The 20,285-nt window shown below is 53.7% G+C and overlaps 2 protein-coding genes across 8 annotated transcripts in view; both read left to right on the top strand.

Annotated features, from left to right (window-relative positions):
* MED12 (mediator complex subunit 12) overlaps positions 1-11,045 on the top strand; it is a 35,467-nt gene extending 24,422 nt beyond the window's left edge. Inside the window, exons 31-44 of one of the 4 annotated variants that reach the window (XM_064669640.1) lie at positions 13-124; positions 331-420; positions 861-970; positions 1,444-1,579; positions 1,841-2,002; positions 2,530-2,907; positions 3,228-3,378; positions 3,575-3,780; positions 4,225-4,302; positions 4,513-4,730; positions 5,337-5,493; positions 8,191-8,367; positions 8,522-8,603; positions 10,601-11,045. In XM_064669640.1, coding sequence (XP_064525710.1) covers positions 13-124; positions 331-420; positions 861-970; positions 1,444-1,579; positions 1,841-2,002; positions 2,530-2,907; positions 3,228-3,378; positions 3,575-3,780; positions 4,225-4,302; positions 4,513-4,730; positions 5,337-5,493; positions 8,191-8,367; positions 8,522-8,603; positions 10,601-10,644 — 2,101 coding nt within the window. In that variant the 3' untranslated portion in view covers positions 10,645-11,045. Of the gene's footprint in view, positions 1-12; positions 125-330; positions 421-860; positions 971-1,443; positions 1,580-1,840; positions 2,003-2,529; positions 2,908-3,227; positions 3,379-3,574; positions 3,781-4,221; positions 4,303-4,512; positions 4,731-5,336; positions 5,494-8,190; positions 8,368-8,521; positions 8,604-10,600 lie in introns of all 4 variants that reach the window. The other 3 variants (XM_064669639.1, XM_064669638.1, XM_064669641.1) reach the window with 3 other exon arrangements.
* A 4,080-nt stretch (positions 11,046-15,125) lies between these two features.
* The window catches only part of NLGN3 (neuroligin 3), a 39,378-nt gene continuing 34,218 nt past the window's right edge, over positions 15,126-20,285 (top strand). For all 4 annotated transcript variants that reach the window (XM_064669661.1, XM_064669659.1, XM_064669660.1 and 1 more), the window contains exon 1: positions 15,126-15,213. The gene's annotated coding sequence lies outside the window, so the exon portion shown is untranslated. The remainder of the gene's footprint in view (positions 15,214-20,285) is intronic.

Here is a 20,285-nt window from a genome sequence, read left to right as displayed (position 1 = left end):
TTCCCTCTGCAGTATGTCCCTCCTGAGCCAGCAGCCCTTTCTGTCACTGGTGCTGACGTGCTTGAAAGGACAGGATGAGCAGCGGGAAGGCCTCCTCACCTCTCTGTACAGTCAGGTCCAGCAGGTGGGTGTCTTTCGTCCCCTCACTTTCCTCAGGGCCTTACCCCTCTAGCAGGCAGGCTATTGGACGTGGCCTCAGGATGTTGTCTGTCTTGGAATAGGGTGCTTGAGCTGACCATTTCTGAGTCACTAGACAGTGAGCAGTACAAGCTGCTCTCCATAAGCTCCAGCATACAGCTTGTGAGGTCTGTCCTCTCCTGTATTTCTTAGATTGTTACCAATTGGCGGGAAGATCAGTACCAGGATGACTGCAAAGCCAAGCAGCTGATGCACGAAGCCCTGAAACTGCGGCTGAATTTGGTGAGCAGTTGCAGAAAAAGAGCTTAACCATATGGGGTGAAGAGTTGTCTGCCTTTATCTTTTTTTTTTCTTGGAACATACACACATTGGAGGGGCTATATATGTCCTGATGCAAGGAAGTAGGAGAGACACTTGTGCTGCTTCTTGGTCTTGAGCCCTGAGTGTGACAGGGTGCATGGATAAACTCCCTTGCTCTGTTTAATCAGGTTGAAATCCAAAGACTTGGTCTGTCTTTTGTAGATGTGCCTTCCCATTTCAATGCTTTTTCAGTCTACAGCACTACTACTTGCATCTGAGGTTTGTCCTGCTGACAGCAATCTTCTTCAGCTCTCAGTAGGATTTAAGCTCCTTTAAGCTCTGGTTTAAGTTAAGCTCCTTTCTCACTTTTAAATCTCAGTAGTTTTTTGGGGCCCTGTGACTAAACTCCCTTTCTTTGCCAGGTGGGGGGAATGTTTGACACAGTCCAACGCAGTACACAACAGACAACTGAATGGGCTGTGCTTCTCCTGGACATCATCAGCAGTGGCACCGTGGACATGCAGTCAAACAAGTAACTTTCTGGCTGACTTCTCATCCATACACTTCCCAAAGGAGGCAGTTGTTAGCGGGGCCCCATTTCCCATGTGAGCTAGCTGTCTCTAGGTGATCTGTCAGAAGTACTGTGATGGCTGAAAGAGACTTTGAAGTAATAACAGGCCACGACTTGGGTCCTAATATCCAAGTGCCATACCCAGAGCAAACTGGGCTTTCCAGATGCAGAGAGATATGCAGGGGAGAGCTGAGTCTGGACCTGCTTTTTAGAGATGCTGAATGGATAGAAAGGAGTCTTTATCTGTGATACTGCACTTAACTCAAGTGGGAAAGCCCTGTGGTATATAAGCAAAAGGAGGATTGGTGTGGGAGGTTAGTCGGAAGACTGGCACTTCTGACTGTTGGCAGTACTCTTGACAATCTAATGTAATGTTTTGTGTTGCTGTGATGGCAGAGCTCAGGTGACCTTGACCTTTCTGCTCTGACCAACAGCGAGCTCTTCACCACTGTGCTGGATATGCTGAGTGTTCTCATCAATGGCACCCTGGCTGCTGACATGTCCAGCATTTCTCAGGGCAGCATGGAGGAGAACAAGCGGGCATACATGAATCTTGTCAAGAAACTCAGGGTGAGGGACACCAGGCCCTGTGTGGGGAGCAGAGTGTGCTGTGTTGTGGTTGTCCTGCTGTACAGATTTGCCTGTGTCATGAATGGTACCTGTCCTGTTGCTGGTGTTCAGATGAAGTGGTGAGGGTGGCCCCTATGGCTGAAGGGTGTGAAGGTGAGAGGTATAATGCAGGGGTGGAGGCTGAAACTGGAGTGGCATAGGTGGGCTTTGGATGGTTTTCCCTGAGCAATTCTTCAAGTCTTCTCTATTCCACTTGTGCAGAAGGAGCTGGGGGACCGGCAGTCGGACAGCCTGGAGAAGGTGCGACAGCTACTGCCACTTCCCAAGCAGACCCGAGATGTCATCACCTGTGAACCTCAGGGATCCCTCATTGACACTAAAGGCAATAAAATAGCTGGCTTTGATTCCATCTTCAAGAAGGAGGTAAGTGAAGCGTTTTTGTCTGTATCACAGCTCCTGAGTGCAGGTGTCACCTTGTCCTCTGATGCCTTAAGTCTGCACAGCTTGAGAGGCATCTATGTGCAATGCCTTGTTCCCTGACAGCCTTGAAGTGGCTGGCTGCACACAGACAGCTCATACCCATGTCCAAAAAGGGCAAAGCTGGGTGTTAATGCTTGGTGATACATGCTGCTGTGGCCTGAGATGTTAATCAAACTTTGATTTTGTACTTACGGTTATATAAAGCATAAAGAGACGCACATAATCCCTGTCACAAAAATTACTGGGCAGTGCCAGGAGACTGCAGAGGTGGGATGAGGGAGACTGGCAGTTGTTGATGAAGGCCTCTAGAAATGACTGCTTTGCCACCTGGAAGAGAAAGGACCTTTAGGGTGAGGGCTCAGGCTGTTTACTGAGAGATCTGGAGTAGAGCCCAAAGAAAGAATGGTTTCCTTTACCCTCACAGGAATAACAACAGGGACTTGGAGGTTCTTATCTCTTTTGCTTTAAAGGGTTTGCAAGTCTCTACAAAGCAGAAGATTTCCCCTTGGGATCTCTTTGAGGGCTTGAAGCACTCAGCCCCCCTCTCCTGGGGATGGTTTGGGACAGTCCGGGTGGATCGCAAGGTGTCCAGGTTTGAGGAGCAGCAGAGGCTTCTTCTGTATCACACACACCTGAAACCCAAGCCCCGCAGTTACTACCTGGAGCCATTGCCACTGCCCCCTGAAGAGGAAGAGCCTCCAACACCTGTGGCTTTAGAGCCAGAGAAGAAAGCTGCAGAACCAGCCAAGGCTGACAAATCAAGCTCCAATCCTGCCGCCTCTACTGAAGAACGCAAGAAGAAACAGAGCAAAACCAAGAAACGCAACCAATCTGCCAACAAAACTGAGGTAATGGAGTGCCCAGCAGCTGTGTCCACCATTCCTAGTCACAGAACACTCTCTAGAGTCTTCCTAAGGAGCCTGAGAGTGGTGTAAGGGTGAAGATGTGATATGTTTCCTCTCAGCTGGGAGTGCTGGAGCTCTATCCTGCTCTCTCTAGCCTGAGGCAGGGCAGACATTTTCTTAATCCCTGATGGGAGGGAAGGAGGCTGCCCAGGTCAGATAGCATTCCGGGTTTCCTCCTTTGGCCTTTGCAACCCTTTCATACTCTTCATCCATTCAGGTATTCCCAGTGCATATTGATATTTCTTATTCCTTTGTCTTTGCAGGACTTTGTGTTGGGCCCCAGCCGAGGGGTTTCCTACGGAGTGGGTATGCCTACAGATCTCTTGCATCACCAGTCAGGAAGCACGATGTCAAGGCTGGCATATGGGCCCTCACCAGTGGGTCTCTATGCCCAGAATCAGCCTCTTCCAGCAGGTAGGTGCAAAGGAGAGCTGAGCATAATGTACCTCTTTGGGAACCTCCTGTAAGAGCCTCTTCTGTGGGATGGCCCTATGCAGGGCCCTACACTTTGTCCTTTTGCCTGTCACTTCTAGATACAGTGATGAACAGTCATTGTGGAGCTATGAGGTGCACCAATAGCCTGTGACTAGGCAGCCTGTTTCTCTTGTAGGTGGCCCTCGCCTGGATACGTCCTACAGACCTGTGCGCATGCCACTGGGAAAACTGGTTCAGAGTCGTCCTCCATATAGTGGTGTGCTGCCTCCAGGGATGGGGAGCATGATGGGCATTGACCCCTCCTACAAGCCAGCAGTGTACAGGCAGCAGCCTCCAGTATCCCAGGGACAGATCCTGAGGCAGCAGCTTCAAGCAAAGTTGGTAAGTCAGAGCTATGCTCTTGCTGACTGCACAGAATAGCAAGCCCAAGCTGTTTGGTGCTGTCCCTTCTAGCCAGAACTGCCCAACTCTGTCTTCTGTGAAAAGATGTTGCTTCATGTCTGTTCCTCTGGTGCCACCTGCTTTGTGGGCCCATGTCACTAGCAGCTGGGGGGAGGCTGTCCCTGAAGGGTTCTGGGGCATCTGTGGCTGCTGGGTGATGAGAGGGGCATGTCCTGGCTGCGGGGTGGCATGTTTTTTAGTGGCCTGTTTGTCCCAGGTCAGGGTGAGGGAGAAGTCATGAACATATGCCTGCTGTGCAGCAACCTTGTAGGCTAAGCAGTGAAGGTACTTGTCTGGTTTGGTGGGAGCTGCTGAGGAGAGAGCAGCAGTGTTCCTGCCCCTTGGAGATGTCGGGAAAAGCGTTTCTCTGTTGCCTTCCAGCAGGGCCAGGGCATAATGAGCCAGCAGCCTGTGCGCCAGATGGCTCCGACACCGTCCTATGGAGCACTGCAGCCCTCCCAGGTAGGTGGCAGTTCACAGGTAGGGCTGGAATCTGGCTCCAGCACAGGGCAGCAGTGTTATTCTTGCTGCTGAATCCTGCAAACGTTTGGCTTTTCTCCCTCCTTGATGAGCTTCCTTGTGACAGTATTCACAGGAGGCTGATGTCCTGTGTTCCAGATTCTCTTTTCTACCTTACCCTGTGACTGAAAAAGGCTTTTTGTTTCATTTCAGGGTTACACTCCTTACGTCTCCCACATAGGCCTTCAGCAGCACCCCTCCCAGTCAGGCACGATGGTACCTCCTACCTATTCTAGCCAGCCCTATCAGAATTCCCACCCCAGCTCTAATCCTGCTCTAGTGGATCCTGTTAGACAGATGCAGCAGAGACCAAGTGGCTACGTGCACCAGCAGGCCCCTGGCTATGGGCACACCTTGAGCAACACACAGAGGTATCTCCTGCCCTACGGGGTCTTAATAAGCTGTATTTCATCAAGGGCTTCCCTGCTCTGCTCAGACAACCCTAACACCAGTCTGTGAAAACCCTGTTCTCCATGCTGTGTTATGCAGCATCCGTGTCATTTGCACCCTCAGAGGAATATCTTTATCCAGCTTTCAGTCCTGGGAAGAAACAGAGAGACAGAATGCAATTTGGAAATGTTAGTTGCAGGCAGGAAACAGTGTTACCATTCAGAGAAAAATGGAATAGAGAAGTATGAGAAAAATTATCTGGTAAAATCATAGTTTTGGTTTCAAATCCAGCCAGCAGATCACCATCAAAGGGCTAGATCTGAGATTTCTATTGCTCCTGAGCACGCATAAATCCAGCAGGGAAACCATGCAGAACAGTGGGATGAGGACTGTTACTTAAGGCTTTTAGAAAAAGAGGTTGGATTAAACCCTTGGGAGGCCCTGGTGCCCCTCACCTTTCTGCAGAGAGACAGCATGGATTGCAGAGGGCTGTTTGGGCTGTCTTATTGATGGCAGAAGTTGTGTTTGGATTAAAGCTGGCTGCCTTTTAATGTTTTCCTCCATGAGCTTGTCCTCTTCTCTTGCAGGTTTCCTCACCAGTCAATACAGCAGACCCCCATGATGAGTGGGATGAACCATTTGGGGCCACAGGGAGTCCCCTCAGGAATTCGACCCAGCCAGATACTTCCTGACCAGCAGCAGCAGCAGTACCTGAGGCAGCAGCAGCAACAGCAGATGCTGAGGGTGAGTGGTTACTGACAGGAGGAAGGCTGCTAGAGCTGGAGGAGGCTTGTCCAAAGCTGCTTACCTCTGCCCCTCTATGTCAGGAAGGATATCGGCTCTGTTGGGGCTGCTGTAGTAATTTGCTACAGACGGCAGTTCTCCCTTCCTTAGAGCTGCCCACTCCTGATGGAGACACTGCACTGCCTTGTGCCAGTCACCCAGCACGAGCTAAAAGGAAGTTAGTAGCAGTAAAGGTCTGTTCAGGCCTCTGTGGCCTCTATCCCACCTTTCCCTGCTCCAGCTGAGCCAATAAACTGTGCAGAAAGTTAGCTGTTGTAGGAGTATGGCAGGAGCCAGAAACAAAGGGAAAATCCTCCCTGCCCACACAAGAGCAGGTAAAGTAGTTCAAGATCATTTTTAGGGGCATATCTGCATTTCTCAAGATCAAAATAAGTGTTGTTTGCCGTTTCCAATGGCAGAAAATCTGGTATGGATTAGTCCATATACTCCATTTCTAACAGTGTTTGGTGAAAAACTGATCCAAAGTCACCTGTTAGACCCAACTCCCTAGGTTCAAAGAAGTTCACAGGCACATGTCAACAAATATGAGTATTCCATGGATTTGCATTATGGTCTTATGAATATTAAATACTTATATGTAATACAGATACATCTCTTGGAGTTATAGAAATGTACTGAATTGACAGAGAAACAGAAATAGTTTAATTGGTGAATCTGATACCTTATGACAAGACCTAGCAAACCTGTGGAATATGGAGAGACTTCACATGGCACAGAGTGCTGAGTCTTTGTGTTCAGAGAGTGGCCTGAGTGAGACAGTGGTTGCTGCAGAGAGCTGCAGTCAGCAGTATTTGAGAATTGCTGCCTTGCACTGGACAAGAGAACTGCCTCTAGCATGGTCAGCAGCTTTTAGCCCTTTTGATGAGTAGCACCCCCTGACTGTTCACTTGGTTTCTTTTAGCATTCTCCATCACTCATATTTTGAAGAACATGCCTCAGACAAATTGCTAACACTTCTCCTAGCTCAGTAACTTCATGTATACCTTCAGCTTTTAGCTGACTTTGCTTGGTTGCTTAAAAAACCCACAAAGGTGGAGTGCCCAAGATCTCCCCTGTTACTGTGTTACCAGAGCCATGCCAGATGTAGAACAGACTCCTGGTGCTAGAACTGACTTTCATGATGCAGTGGCTTGTAGGAAAGGATGGGTTGCTTTTTGGTGTGTCTTGCATGGGTTGGTAGGCAGGTGTTGCAAGCAGGTAGGACGTGAAATTGGGAGGGGTGTCCTGGCTCATTTAGTCAGTCATCTGCTTTCTTGTGTACCCAAGTCATAGCATCAGTTCCAAGAACCAAAGTGACCAAACTGGTTTAAGGTGGAGGTTGGAAGGCTGCTGTAGAAACTCACTCCCTTTGTCTTGACTCCTTGATCCAAGCCTCAGTGTGTTTGTGACTGGTTCTTGTATGAATTTTATTGTCCACTGTGTCCTGCTGTTTACTGGCTGTTCTTTCTCTGTGGTGTTTACCCAGTGTATTCCTCGGGAGGACTTGCAGGTTCCATAGGTCAGGTTTTTCTAGCCTTCTTTCATAAGATACTGTCCGTTCTCCTGATTGTATTTGTGTCTGTTTTCAGAGTCTGTTCAAGGTTTGAACCTTGCCCCTTTGAGCCAGTGGTGGGAACTGTACATGCCATCACCACATTGGGTTGTTATGATAACATTAGTAGTGTTCTGTTTCTGCTAGAAATTCTTCTTTTGATCTAGAGGGTTAAAACCTACATTGGAAGATGGGAGAATTGTCTGAAAATTGGGAGAAATAAAAAAGCCCCATGAGATTTCTGGGTATATTCTGACTCCAACACACTGAACATTCTTCTCACCATAACTAGGTCTGTAAAGATCTGGGTTTGAGCACTGCATCCAGTTTTATCTGCATCCTTTTATTGAAGTGGAACACCAGCTGGCATGACTGGCAGGAAAGGGCAGCACGATGGATCAAAGAGTTGGGGGGATATGACTGAGAAGGAAGGTCTGAAATAGCTGGGCATCACATTAGAGAGGCAAAGACAAGAGGAGAGAGAACTCCAAATTTTTTATCTTGAAAAAAAAGGAAGCCAAACCCCCCTTTATCTCTTCTTATCCCTTGGCTGTAGGAAAAGAAATGGCCTTAAAACATAACATATGAGATTCAGGGTAGAGATTAGGGTAAACTCCAATAGTAGGAGTAACTGTGACCTGGAGTGGATTGTGTAGGAAGGGTATAGGAGCTTCGTTGCTACCTCTGGAAAGAATTTGAGAGCAACTCAGGCAAATAGTCAGTGAAGTCAGTATTGATCTTAACTAGGAGGCAAGAGATGAACCAGCCAACCTCTTGAGTTCTTAGTTGCTTTCTATTCTTGTACCTCGTTTGCTCCTAGTAATTGCCTGGTAATGACCAGGTTATGACAGGGAGTCCTCTTCCTGCCATCTGTCAGCACTCATCTTGCAGAATACTTTGTTGCTGTCCCTATATTTCTTGCTATTTCTCAGCCTGGGGCAGAGTCCTGGTGAAACTTGGGTAATTTAGGAACCTGTAAGGAAAACGGTTTAAGAGTGTATGTTACTGCATGGAACACCCTTCCTCCTTAAGCCCTTCCTGTGCCCTGTTGCTGCGTAGGTTGCCCTGACGGTTCCCTGATGGTCCCTTCTCTTTTGTCTTCACAGCAGCAGCAGCAACAGCAGCAACAACAACAACAGCAGCAGCAACAGCAGCAGCAGCAGCCCCAGCCACCACAGCCCCAGCCCCAGCAGCAGCCCCAGGTGTCCACAGTGCCTCAGCCACAGGCGCAGGGCCAGCCCCCGGGGCTGGGGATGCAGGCTCTTCCCCCCCAGCAGCCCATTGTGAGTGTTCCCTCAGAGCCAGAGGGATGTGATAATCCAGCACAAACCCAACTGTTTCACCTGCTTTCTCCTTCCCTGAGCTTCCCAGGGCTTGTGTGAATGCTGAGGCTGCCAGCCAGGTGGTGTGGCTCTGACTGTGTTTCTCTCTTTGCAGTTCCAGCGCCAGGGCCTTCAGCAGACACAGCAGCAGCAGCAAACAGCTGCTCTGGTTCGACAGCTTCAGCAGCAGCTTTCCAGTAAGCCTGAGTGTTCTTGATCCTGTTGCTAGTGTCCTCCCTGCTGTTTTCTATTGCAGGTACTCTGATGTAGCAAGGCTGAGCCAGACCGTCTGTCTGAGGCCATAAGTGATGCTGGCAGGGAGGTGACATCAAGAATTAGAGCTACCAGCCCAAGGGGCACGGCAGCAGGGTGGGCAGTGCTTGCCAGATTGTTAGCAACCTTCCAGACCTTCCTCCTGCTGCCTGCAGAGGGATGAGGGAGCTGAGCCTTTGTAGGGACTGCCACATAGCTTTCCTGAAGGGATCCGGTGTGCAGCTTTAAATTGTTTGGGGGTGTTTTCTCTGCTGCAGGTGACCTCTGAGGGGCACAGGAAGGGTGTAATCCTGGAACACTCACTTGGTGGATGACCCAGGGATACTGTGGTTGTGTTGTGACCAGGACAAGGCTTCTTGAAGGCAGGAAGGGTACTCTGGGAAGTGTAGCTGCACACTTGCTGTGTTCGTGGTGGTCTGTGGGCTTTCATGGCTGCTGTCATGACAGGGTAATGGCATAGATGGTGTTCAATCTGTCACTGTATTCCTATAATCTATATTGAATTACTGGCTGGAGGATCAAGAAACAGAATCCAGTGTCTCTGCTGTTCCATTTTGAATGGCCTGCTGTCACTGTCTTCTGTCACCTCACAGGCTTTTCTACCATAAAAATGGTGGAAATGCCCAGAAACAGACCACACGGTTGGGTTTTTTTGCAGTGAGTGTGAGACTGTGCTGGATGTGGTGATGTGTGGAGTGGGAGACTTGGAAATTGTGCTTATACTTGTTCCCTGATGGAAAATCCTTAGTCCTTGTGACCAAAAAGAACTCCCCAAACCAGAAGTATTAATGAGTTTTAATATGCTAAGTTTCCCACTAGCCTGATTCACAAACCACAAGTCTGTGCCAAAAGATCCCAACAGGACACTCAAGTGTAGGAACGCCTCATAGAAGAATCTGAATATAGCAGAATAGCCTTATTTTTGTATCCTGTTTCTTCAGCAAATGGAGCTGTTGTAAATAGAACAGATGTGTGGGTCCAGTGCAGCCATGTGTCAGCAGGCAGCTTCCATGCTGCTTCCTTGGGTTTGCATCAACTCCCCCTGGAAGCATCTGGAGTTCTTATTTGTAGTATCTGGGGTGGAGTGGAAAACAGGAGGTGTAAACCAAGAGCAGCCTGTAGGAGGGGACAAGGATACTTTGGGCCCAGCATAGGCTGCATTAGGAGGCTCCAGGGAATACCTGAACGTCCAGCAGAGTTGGGAAGGTGGCAGGCCATCCAGGTTACACTCATCTCCTTTTACTTAGTCTGATTTAATGTCAAACATGTTGATGTGGTTTTGGGAAAAAAAAACAAACTGGTGCTCAGGTATACTGTGAGCACTATAAATCACAGAACATCAGTCCCAACAGTTCGGAAGTTCATGAAGTTCTTGAATGTAACTTTACTTTTTTTCCTGCCTTTTTTTGTGCCATCTGGAAGTCCTTTGGGGCTGTACTTCATTTGTACTGAGATACTGACAGGGAGCCAGGATAATTGTCTCTGAAGCCTAACTCTGGTTCCTGTGTGCCTTAGGATGAGTGGCACTAGCTGGCTGAGCAGCTTTGTATGGCTGCAGGAGTTGTGCAGTCTTATAGGGCTGATTTTCTTTTAAAACCAGAAATAATTAATCCATAAACTGATCCTCCCAGCTAGCTGCCTCCTTTCAGGGCTGTGTTATGGTCCTCCAATTCTACCATGAGAGACACAGAGATCTCTGGAGAAGCATCGGGATCAGGACTGGCACATATCTGTGTCTTCCTCAGAGAATGTGGGATCCTGGCTGTGCTGCTGCCCAAAGCCTCAGACAGATGTGCAGAGCAGAGTTATATTTTTTCTTCTCATGGGCTGTGACACACTCCTCATTCAGCTTTGGTAGGGAGGGGGATTTCTTGTGTGAACTAAACTTGTGACTTGTCTAACTCTGTCTTGACCTCAACAGATACACAGACACAGCAGAACAACAACCCATTTGGACGCTACTGATCTGTGGCACCTTCAGCCTGATCCAGGAGGGAGACACCACTGTGGATGGATGGATACAGCCTCTTCAGCCTGACCCACAACCCCTGGGGCAGTCCCAACCTCTGTCCTTGGGCCTGTGCCTCCAGTGCTGCTGCTGTCTGTTCTCACAGGGAGATGCCAGGAGGAGGGTTTTATTGTACAGAGAAAGTGTTTTTACTATCCGATTTCTACAAATGTTTATGGAGATCCCTTGTGGCTGATAGTCTCCCTTCCCACTTTGGTTTCAGTTTTTACTCAGTTTTTAGTATTTTTGTTAAAATAATGATTAAGACATTGTAAAATTTTGTACTTTATTTATACCAGATGAACTCCATACTGCAGACATTCTCGGATGAATACAGAGAGCTTACTTTGCAAACTGAGTGTGTATTCAGAGCCTCCCTTTCCTCCTCAGCACTCCTCCCAGTACAGCCAAGCAGCACCTCCACACATGGTCTTTATCTCTTTCTCAATAGAACTTATGTCTGCATTTTCAGCGTTTGTGAAGGCTAAACAATTTGGTTTGGGAAGGAAAGCCTTTCTTCCCTGTTTGTTTCATAAGCTGCTGTTCACATACGTGCAAGGGTTTGTGCAAGCTTTGTAGGATTTATATGTTGATTAAGAGCTTTACTGGCAGTCTGTGGCATGTTCCACCAGGACAGAGGTATAAAGCAAAGAGGAAGTTCTGTTTCAGGGTAATTGTGAGCTCTAAGAAGCCCAGCTTTCCCACCACAGCAGTTACTGAGATCTCAGCTCATTACCTCTGCAGTCTAGGAGGAGCTGCAGACCAAGTGCACTCACAGTGCTGCTTCTTGTTCCCCATCACAGCAAGGTTTGGCTGATGAGCACCAAGGCTCCTCTGTTAACTCCTTCTTGACAGCCCCACTGCTTTCTCTGCATGGGTAACATAACGCATTCTCAACTTCTGACCTGGCTAGTGCAGCCTGCTGGCATGGGGTCTGCTCCTAGTGCTCTGTGCTCTCTATTGAACCTGGAAGCCACCACCACCTTTCTTCCATCTTTGGTTCTTCCTCATCAGTTTGTTCTGTGGTTCCTGTGGTAGCTTTTCTTGACCAGCATCTGCCTTCTGTCCCATCTGTGTGGTATAGAGTGAGGCTCACAAGGACTCAGCAGAGCTGCACTGAATCTTCATCTGAGGGCACACAGTTCTGTAGGGTAGGCCACAGCATGAAGGCAAGCTGAGCCCTTTCCTCCCTGGGAGCAGGTGTGGGGCCTGGCACCACAGCCCGCTGTGCCCTGCTCCTCCCCAAACTGTGTTGCCCCTGCACCTCTGCCAGGCTCCTGCCATGTGGCTGCAGGTGCCTTGGAAAGTGTTGCTGGCCAGGCCTGGTGGAGAGGACTCTCTCATTCCTGCGGACAGATGTGTGTGCGTCCCTGCTTGTCCCTTTCCATGAGGATCAGGCTGGGGCCCAGCCCGGAGCTGGCTGCTGGGTCCTCATCTGCTCCAGGGGCTCTGTCTGCCTGCAGCCCATGCTTGGTGACCCCCGAGGTGGCAGCCCTGCTCTGGGCCCTGGCAGTGTCAGCTGGACCCTGCTCCGAGGGACCCATGGCTGCGGATGGAGCAGGGCTGTGTTCCCCCATCCTGCCGGGGGTGGGGACAGGGAGCGCCCCGGCGCCAGCGGAGCCACAGCCTGGGGACACTGGGCACTGCCCCTGCCTAGAACATACCCCTTTTCGTGGTGTGTGCGGTCATGGCCGACAGCCCCCTCCTCTGCCGGCCCCGGGAGGCAGCTGAGCCTGCGCCAAGCGGCATCTTGGATGCTCCTTCTGCATCGCTGCCGCGCCGGAGGTGGGAGGGGGGCGGCTCTGCAGCAGCCGGAGCGGGGTGGCAAAGGCAGCACAGCCGCGGGGATCCGGGCAGGGGTGCAGTGGGTGCCGCTTGCACGGCAGCTGTGGCAGGACTGGGGTGCTGCAGCAGGAGAACACGGGTGCTGATCTCCAGCTGGGTGCTCGTCAGAGTCGCGGGGATCAGGTGAAAGCATCCCAGGAATCACCCTACCTCCCTGGGAAAAGGGGATGTACATGTCCCTCCCTGCCGGCCAGGTGCCTGCTACCGCGGGATTCTCTATTGCATGGCCCAGCGACAGCGCTGGCCCTGCTCCTCCTCTGGCAAAAGGCTTCCCCCAGCTGTGTCTGCTGCTTGACAGTCCAGGTCTGTGTGGTATGAGCAGGACGCCGGAGCTCTGTTGTGGTGACAGACCCAGGGCTGCCACTGCCCCCAAGATCCCACGCGACTCTGGATGGCTGTCCAGAGGTTTCCAGTGGGTGCAGGAGCCTGCAGGGGGACGTGGGGACCAGGGCAAGCCCTGGTCACAGCACAGGGCTGTCTGGGGAGCTGAGCTCTGCCTGGCCTGGCTGTGTGCCTTGCAGCTGCCGCTGCTGTGCTGCACATTAGCACTGAGCCGCGGCCGTTTTAAGCAGGTCTGACAGCTTCCAGCCCTTCTGCTCCTTCTCCGAGTCGTGGCTAAACGCTGCTTGTGACAGAGCCAGAGGCGACCGGGGGCATTTTAATACGCGCTGCCCATTGAGTAATGCACTCAGCTGCCCTTCTCTGGCCACCAGTCCAGGAAGGGGGTGGGGTGTGCCTGTGTGAGTGTGCGTTTGATGCTGGCCTTCCTGACGCTGGGGACCAGCCCCAGAAGCTGCCTGAGCAGAGCCCTCAGGTGCTGTGTGCAGGCGCTGCCACACGGGGTGTGCCCAGCATGCGGGGAGAAACCCGAGGTTACACGAATCTTGACTCATGAGGGTGATGGGTGGGCTGGAGCATGCTGTGCCCCACGCACCCACCCCACCCAGCAGCCTGGCACAGACGGTCCCCGTGGACCGTGCCCTGGGCAGAGGTGTCTTGTCAGGCACTGTCAGAGCTGATGTTGTGCAAGAAAATCGATCACTGCTCACTCAAGCAGCTGAAGCTGGCAGTGGAGCAGCTGAGTACCCAACCCTCCCACAGTGCTCGTGGTGGGGACTGGGCCACAAGGCACCACTGCAGACGTGCACCATCACCCTATTCTGGGCAGCAGGACCCAGGGAGCCATGCCTGGAGCCATGCCTGCTGAGGGGCAGCCCAGCACCAGTCCAGGGCCCCCTTCAAGATGCTTCTCTGAGCTGATGAACCTAGTGGGCACAGAGCAGGGCTGTGCATCCATCCCACATGGTGCTGGACCGTGTTGCCTGCCAAAAGGTGTACAGGCTGGCAGCTTGCAGCTCACCCTGTGAATAACGGGCCAGCAACACAGTCAAGCTGCTGACCACCAGCAAGCAGTCCCTTGGAGAGAGAGCTGGGCAGGAGAGGCAGGAAAACTCTAACCGGCTCTGAAGCAGCAGCTGGAAGGCTCTGAGGAAGATAAAGGCCAACCTGCGCTGAGGTGCAGAGATCTCTCTGCCATTTTATGTTCACTGGGTGCCAGTGGCGTGTGGGAGAGTGAAAACAACTGCCGACCCTTTGCATGCTGCCACACAAGCTGGAAACAGCGTCTCCTGTCAAACAGGAAGCAGTGTCTCCTCTGTGGAGGCGTCCCAGCTGATGCTACCTTGGCAATGGCAGAGGGAGGCAGAAACCAGACACATCCATCAGGACCCAAATCCTTGCCCTGTTTCAAATGATTTCTGTAATCCCATCAGGCCAGACTGAAACAGAGAGGTGGCTTTGCTCTGGGCAGAGGCAGGCTCTGGGAGAGGCGGCTCTTGCCGAGAGGCTGCGAGTGGGAGGGGAAGATACCCTGCAGGCCAGTGCACGGCAGGGAATGGACAGGTGGCAGAGGCTGCACCGGGCCCCAAGGCTGAGGCTGGGTTGGGGCATCCCACACTAGGTACCTGCTGAATCCTCCCTGGACCCGCTGGGCACTGCAGAGCAGTAGGAGAAGCAGGGGCTCCTCCCCTGGCCGTGGGGAAATACACCGGGGCTGCAGGGCGCTCCAGCTGCTCTGGGGTGTGTAGGAGACCCATGCAGAGTGACTGGGACAGACACAGGCTGCAGTGGGGCAGGATTTGGGATGCCCGGGATGGTGCGGGATGTCCGGGGCCGTGCCAGGATACCCCCACAGATAGGGTAGTTTTCTAGGGTGGTTCGGGGTGCCCCAGGGCGTGCAGGTGTCCCGGTCGGGACGGTGGGAATACCGATAGCCGGGCAGTGCCGGCGCTGTGCGCAGGGCAGGGTTCGAGGATAGCGGGGGTGCAGACGCGGCTGGTGCCGGTACCCGGAGGGCGCGGTACCGGACTGCGCGATGCTCGGCGGGTGCGGCATCCCCTCGGCGCAGCGACCCGGGCGGTGCGGGTGCCGGGGCGTGGGGTACCGGGCCCGGCCAGAGCAGCGGCGGGGCCGTGGGATGCCCGGTGCCGGTGCCGGGCGGCGGTGCGGGCCAGCGCGGCGGCAGCGAAGGGGTGCTGCGGTGCGGCCCCTCCCCAGCCCGCCCCCGCCGTGCACGCGCCGCGCGCTCCCGGTGCGGGGTCGGGCCGGACTGAGCGGAGCGCGGGGCGCGGAGCAGCCGCCGCCGCCACCGGCATGGCCCAGCCGCGCCGCCGCCCCCGACGGTGAGTGCGCCCGCTCCGCCCCGCCCCGCACGGCCCCGCACGGCCCGGCCCGCCGCCGCCCGGGATGGGGAGCGCGGCCGGACGGGACCGGACCGGACCGGCCCCGCGGCGCGGGGCTGGGGGCGGCCCCCGCGGGGGCGGCGGGGCTCCCGGGGCGGGGGGTGGTCCCGGTTGCGGTCGCGGTCCCGGCGTGGGGCGTCGCAGCGGGGCGCGGCGGGGGTTAACGGGTGGGGCCGAGCGCGGCGGCGGCGGGTAACGGCGAGGGTTAACGGGGCCGGATGAGCGGCCGCGGCGAGCCGGCGGGTTGCCATGGCGACGTGCTGAAAGGGGGATTGTGCGCCCGCCTCAGCTGCGCGGCCCGCATCCCGGCTCCCACCCCGCATCCCGGCTCCCACCCCGCATCCCGGCTCCCGCCCCGCATCCCGGCTCCCGCTCCGCATCCCGGCTCCCACCCCGCATCCCGACTCCCGCTCCGCATCCCGGCCCCTACCCCGCATCCGCCGGGCCGCTCTGTCCCGCTCGGCCCGGCCCGTCAGACCCAGCACAGAGCAAGGAGCAGGCGCTGTCCCGGCTCGGGCGCTCTCACCCCAGGGATTGGGATCCTCCCCGGGGCTGTGGGGATGTCTGTGGTGTGGTGTAGGTACTGACTGGGGGCTCGGTTATTTGGAGTGCAAGGATGCTCCTGGTGCTTCCAAGCATGAGGCTGCTGGTGTGAGCATCCCTGGGTCAAGGGCAGGCAGGAGATCCCCTTGGCTCGGTTTATTTGGCATAGCATGGGGAATGACATTAGCCACCGGGCTCTTGGAGTGAAAGAGCATTCCCTGTTTCTCCCTTGGGCCAGGGGCCTGAGGAGGCAGGCTCACTGTCAAGCAGGGGCTCTGTGGTGCTGGCTGTGCTCATTCCTGAGCAGGATGGTGGGCCAGACACCCATCCATCCATCCATCCACCCACCCATCCATCCATCTGCCCCTGAGCAGGGTGGTGGGTGCAGGGCTTGCTGGTGGTTCCAGCATTGCACACTGTGGCTGGAGTTGGCACTGTTCACCTGAGCTTGGCTCCATTGTGCTCCAAGGCACGGAGCAGGATGTGGTGTGTGATGGTCAGTGCTGGGGTCTGCATCTGGTGCTGTCAGCAGCAAGGGAGAGAAATGATGGGGGACCTGAGGCCTTTGCCCAGCCAGTCAGTTTCTGAACCACACACTCCAAGTGGTGACACCTCCTTATGCCTCTACTGACAGCCCTTCCCAAGGCCACAGACCTCCCTTAGGGAGGTGGCTCTGGCACGAAGTCCCTGGAAAGCTGGGATTTTCCTTCTATCCTTTGAGGATGCCTCATCTGCTGCTGCTGCTGGCTTGGCCCCAGGTGATGGCAGAGGGGCTGGAGATGCCTCCATGGCTGGGCATGTGTGGGTGCAGTGGGACAGCTAATGAGCCCCCATGCTTGCCATGCTTTGTGCCAGCCTGGTGAGACCTTCCTTCCTCTGCAACCCAGGGTGCTCTGTAGAATTGGGATCATCTGCCAGCTGGATAAGGGGTGGATGTGTCCTCAGAGAGGGAGCTGCTGGTTGCCAAGGCAGGAGTCACTCTTGGCTCTGGGAAGTGCCTGTGCCATGGGTTCACCCGAGCACCCATGCCAACAGCTGACACAGGGCTGGGCACCCAGAGGTCCCCAGTGGAACCAGACCTCTCCCTGCTCTGCAGGCTGCAGGTGGCCGCCACCAGAGCTAGTGTCTGCAAAATGGTTAAAGGCTGACATTTAGAGGTCACACTTTTAGCAGTGTGCATGTGTTTGCTTCATTTGCATTTGCAGTTAGCCCGGCTCGAGGCTTTGCCACTCACATGTGCAGTTGCCATGGTTACATGTGCAGTCAGGATGTGGAGTTTGGTTGGACACCTGCAAACATGCAGCTCTCAACCTCCAGAGCACAAGCAAAAGCCGCCAAGGTGCAGGGCAGCCCTTGGACGTGGGCTGTGCTGAGGAAATGGGAGCTGCAGAGCCCATCTTGGCAGGGCGTGCATGCTGCTGGCTTGCACAGCCTCCAACTGCCCATATTCAACAGCAATGAGCATCTAGGGCAGCCTTGTCAGAGGGGAGGTTGAGCACATGCCAAGGGTGTTGCCCTGCGCTTTTCATCTGGGGTTGTCTCCCTCCCAGACCTCATGTGGAGGATTTTGTCCCAAAGGGCTGGAGTGGAGGTGCTCAAGAGCGGGGTGGTGAGGGCAGCCAGAGCCTGGAGTCACGAGTGGAGCTGCTGTGCAGGCTGCCCAGGGCAGGGGCCTGCCAAAGCTTCAGAAGGCAGCATGAGAATTGGCAGAGAGCTGTGCTGAGGCTCCAGATGTGATGGCTCTGTCTATCCTGGCTCTCTGTGGGATCTGCTTTGGGTGCTCAGGTCCAACACAGACAGGGACTCGTTCCAGGTGTCTTTTGACCAGGATCACATTGAGTCCACGAGCAAGTACAAGGAGATAGTGGCTGCCAAAATCCTGTGGCAGGTCCATGTTGGCATTGTCTTTGTGTCAAGGGAGGAGGTGTTTTAGGACACTGGTAAGGAAGGGACCTCGAGGTTATCAAGTCTCTAAGCTCCATCTAACACCATTCACGAGCAGCATCAGCTCAGCCAGCTCCTAAACCTCCCCAACCACAGCGAGTCTCCTGCCTCCCAAGCAGTTTGCTGCCATCTTCTTGTATCCTCCTTTCTAGGAGCTATTTATTTGCAGCAGTCAGGGGAGAAAGGAAGCTCTCTTGGCTGTCCAGGAGCAGCTGTGGCCTCAGACAGACCAGTGTGGAGTGGCTATGCTGTGCTGGTGGCAGCTGGAGGAATCCAGTAACAGTAGGAGGGTGTGAGGATGGTGGGAAATGATGGGGATGGGGACACGGAGCATGTGCCTGGGCAACAAGTTGTGGTGGAGCTGCAGAGGAACCTGTGAAATCTCACAGCAGAGCACAGAGGGGATGTGCATCTGCCATCCTGGGGCTGTGCACCGAGTGCAGAGGGACAGGGCAGGGACAGCTTGGCTCTGTGTCCTTAGAACTTCCAGTGCCACAGGGATGCAACAATTATCAGCTCCCTGTGGGATCCCAGGCAGAGATTCCTCTGCTGGTGGTCTGTGGTTATTGGCTGCCACTGACAGCGTTTTGAAAGACAGCCAAGGTCCCTGTGTGGCTCTGGGGTCGGCACAGAGGGGAGATGGTCACAGCCAGCTGGCAGGGGCACAACAGCACAAAGAGACAGGTTGGATCCTGGGCACTCAGGGAGAGCTGGGTCTGAGGACTGGCAGAGCTGAGTGGTGCTGCGTGGTGGACTAAGTGCTCTGGTGGTCTCCTAATGTGATGCTCCCCAGAGCTGGGGGCAGGGAGCAGGCTGTGACCAGCACTGTGTGCACTGCTGGCCTCAGCAGGATTCCACTGCGGGTGTGAGGGGAATGAATAAATGGTCCTGCAATTGCCAGAGCTGCCAGTTTGAACCCACATCATTCAGACCCTGGAGCAAGTCTGACTGAGAGGAAATGGGTATGAAGAAGGAGCAGTGGAAAGACATGGGTGCTTCTGGCTGCAGCTGCTGGGTCATGTCTGGTTTGTGTAGCTCCTGGAAGTTTTGCCTGGATAGGAGGTTATGTGCTGTTTGTTTGGAGGCTTGTCTGAGTGGTATTACAGTCCATGATGGAACCTATGTTCCTGCTTAGACTTGCAGTTGTGTGGGGAAAGTCACATCCCTTTTGCCATGTTGTCTGCCTGGCAGGGGCTGTCTGTGAGCAAGACTTAGTGCTGGGGAGCGCTGTTTGAGCTGAGACCGCCTTGGCAAGGAGCTCGGGGGATGGTTGGTAAAGAAGCCTAGTTCCTGACACTGCAAAATGCAGAGCAGTGGAGTAACATCTGTTGTTTTCAAACTGCATCTCAGTGTGAGTGTATCCTGTAAGGTGCCTGGCAAGCAGAGCTGAAGCTTTGCCTGGTGGCCAGATGCTCCAGCCGTGCCAGCAGAGCAGGTGGCAAAGTTTGGGAAAGGTTGCAGAGAGAGCATGTTACAGGTCTCATACTGTGCACGAGCCCTGTTTGGGTCTGGGCCTGGGCTGCTGGGGCTCTCTGAGAGCAAGGATGGTTGGCAACAGTTTGGTCAGGAAGCTTTTGAGATGGGCTTGGGGAGGGGACTACTGAGAATGCTGTTTGATGGTGATCAGGGGCTGCGGGGACTTTGCCTTCATCAAGCAGTCATTAGGTGCTGCTCTAAAGGAGTGGGAGAAAAAGCCCAAGTCTGTAGTGTGACCAAAGTGCCTGCATGCCACTCACCATGGGAGTGGCCCTGTCCATGTCCTGGTTCTGGCATCCAGTGCTGAAGGAGTTGTGAAGGTGAGACTGTCTTCACGTGTTTTCTCTACCCTTACATGACTCCAGGCACCGCTGAGCAACTTGAGGACTCATGGAACAGTGATGGAGGAGAAGGGACAGGGGTTGCTCTGTGTCTCTGTCTCTAGAACTGCCCACGGGGGAGCTCAGGAGAGATGTGTGAGCGTTGAGATCATTGTGGAGTCAAATGCCTGGAAGTTGCAGCAGGAATGGTCAGAGGTCTGAAGACCTCTCTGCAAAAAAATGGCTAAATAAGGCAGGGCTCTTCAGACTGGAAAAGAAACAACAGAAGATGGATAAGACATGTCTACAGGAGGCCAGGAGAGAAGTGATAGAGGTTAACTGTTCACTGTTTATTTCTGTACAAGTACAAGGTCACATCAAATTAAGCTAGCAGGAGGTGCCAAACAGGAGGAGGGGCATTGCCTCTTGCAGATGTGCTATCAAATCACAGAAGTCCTCAGGACAAGGTGTCATGAACAGCAAAATCTTACCTTGGTTTCAGGAGAAATGGGATAAATTCAAGAAAGACAAGATGCTCCCCCAGAACCAATAAATACACTGAAATCCACCTCTGACTTGGGCAGCTGCTGAGCTGCAAATTGCTTGTGCTTCTGACTTCTTGCAAGAAAGTACACAGAGCAAAGGTGGACCTTTGGTCTGGTCTGTTATTTTCGTAATGTTGTGCCCACCAGAGAGGGTGGAGCCAGGAGGGAGCTCCAGGGGGAGGCT

The sequence above is a fragment of the Pseudopipra pipra genome, chromosome 13, assembly GCF_036250125.1.
Source record: "Pseudopipra pipra isolate bDixPip1 chromosome 13, bDixPip1.hap1, whole genome shotgun sequence".
Lineage (NCBI taxonomy): Eukaryota > Metazoa > Chordata > Aves > Passeriformes > Pipridae > Pseudopipra > Pseudopipra pipra.
Note: the sequence above shows the minus strand (reverse complement) of the source record. Positions and strands in the feature narration are given on the sequence as shown.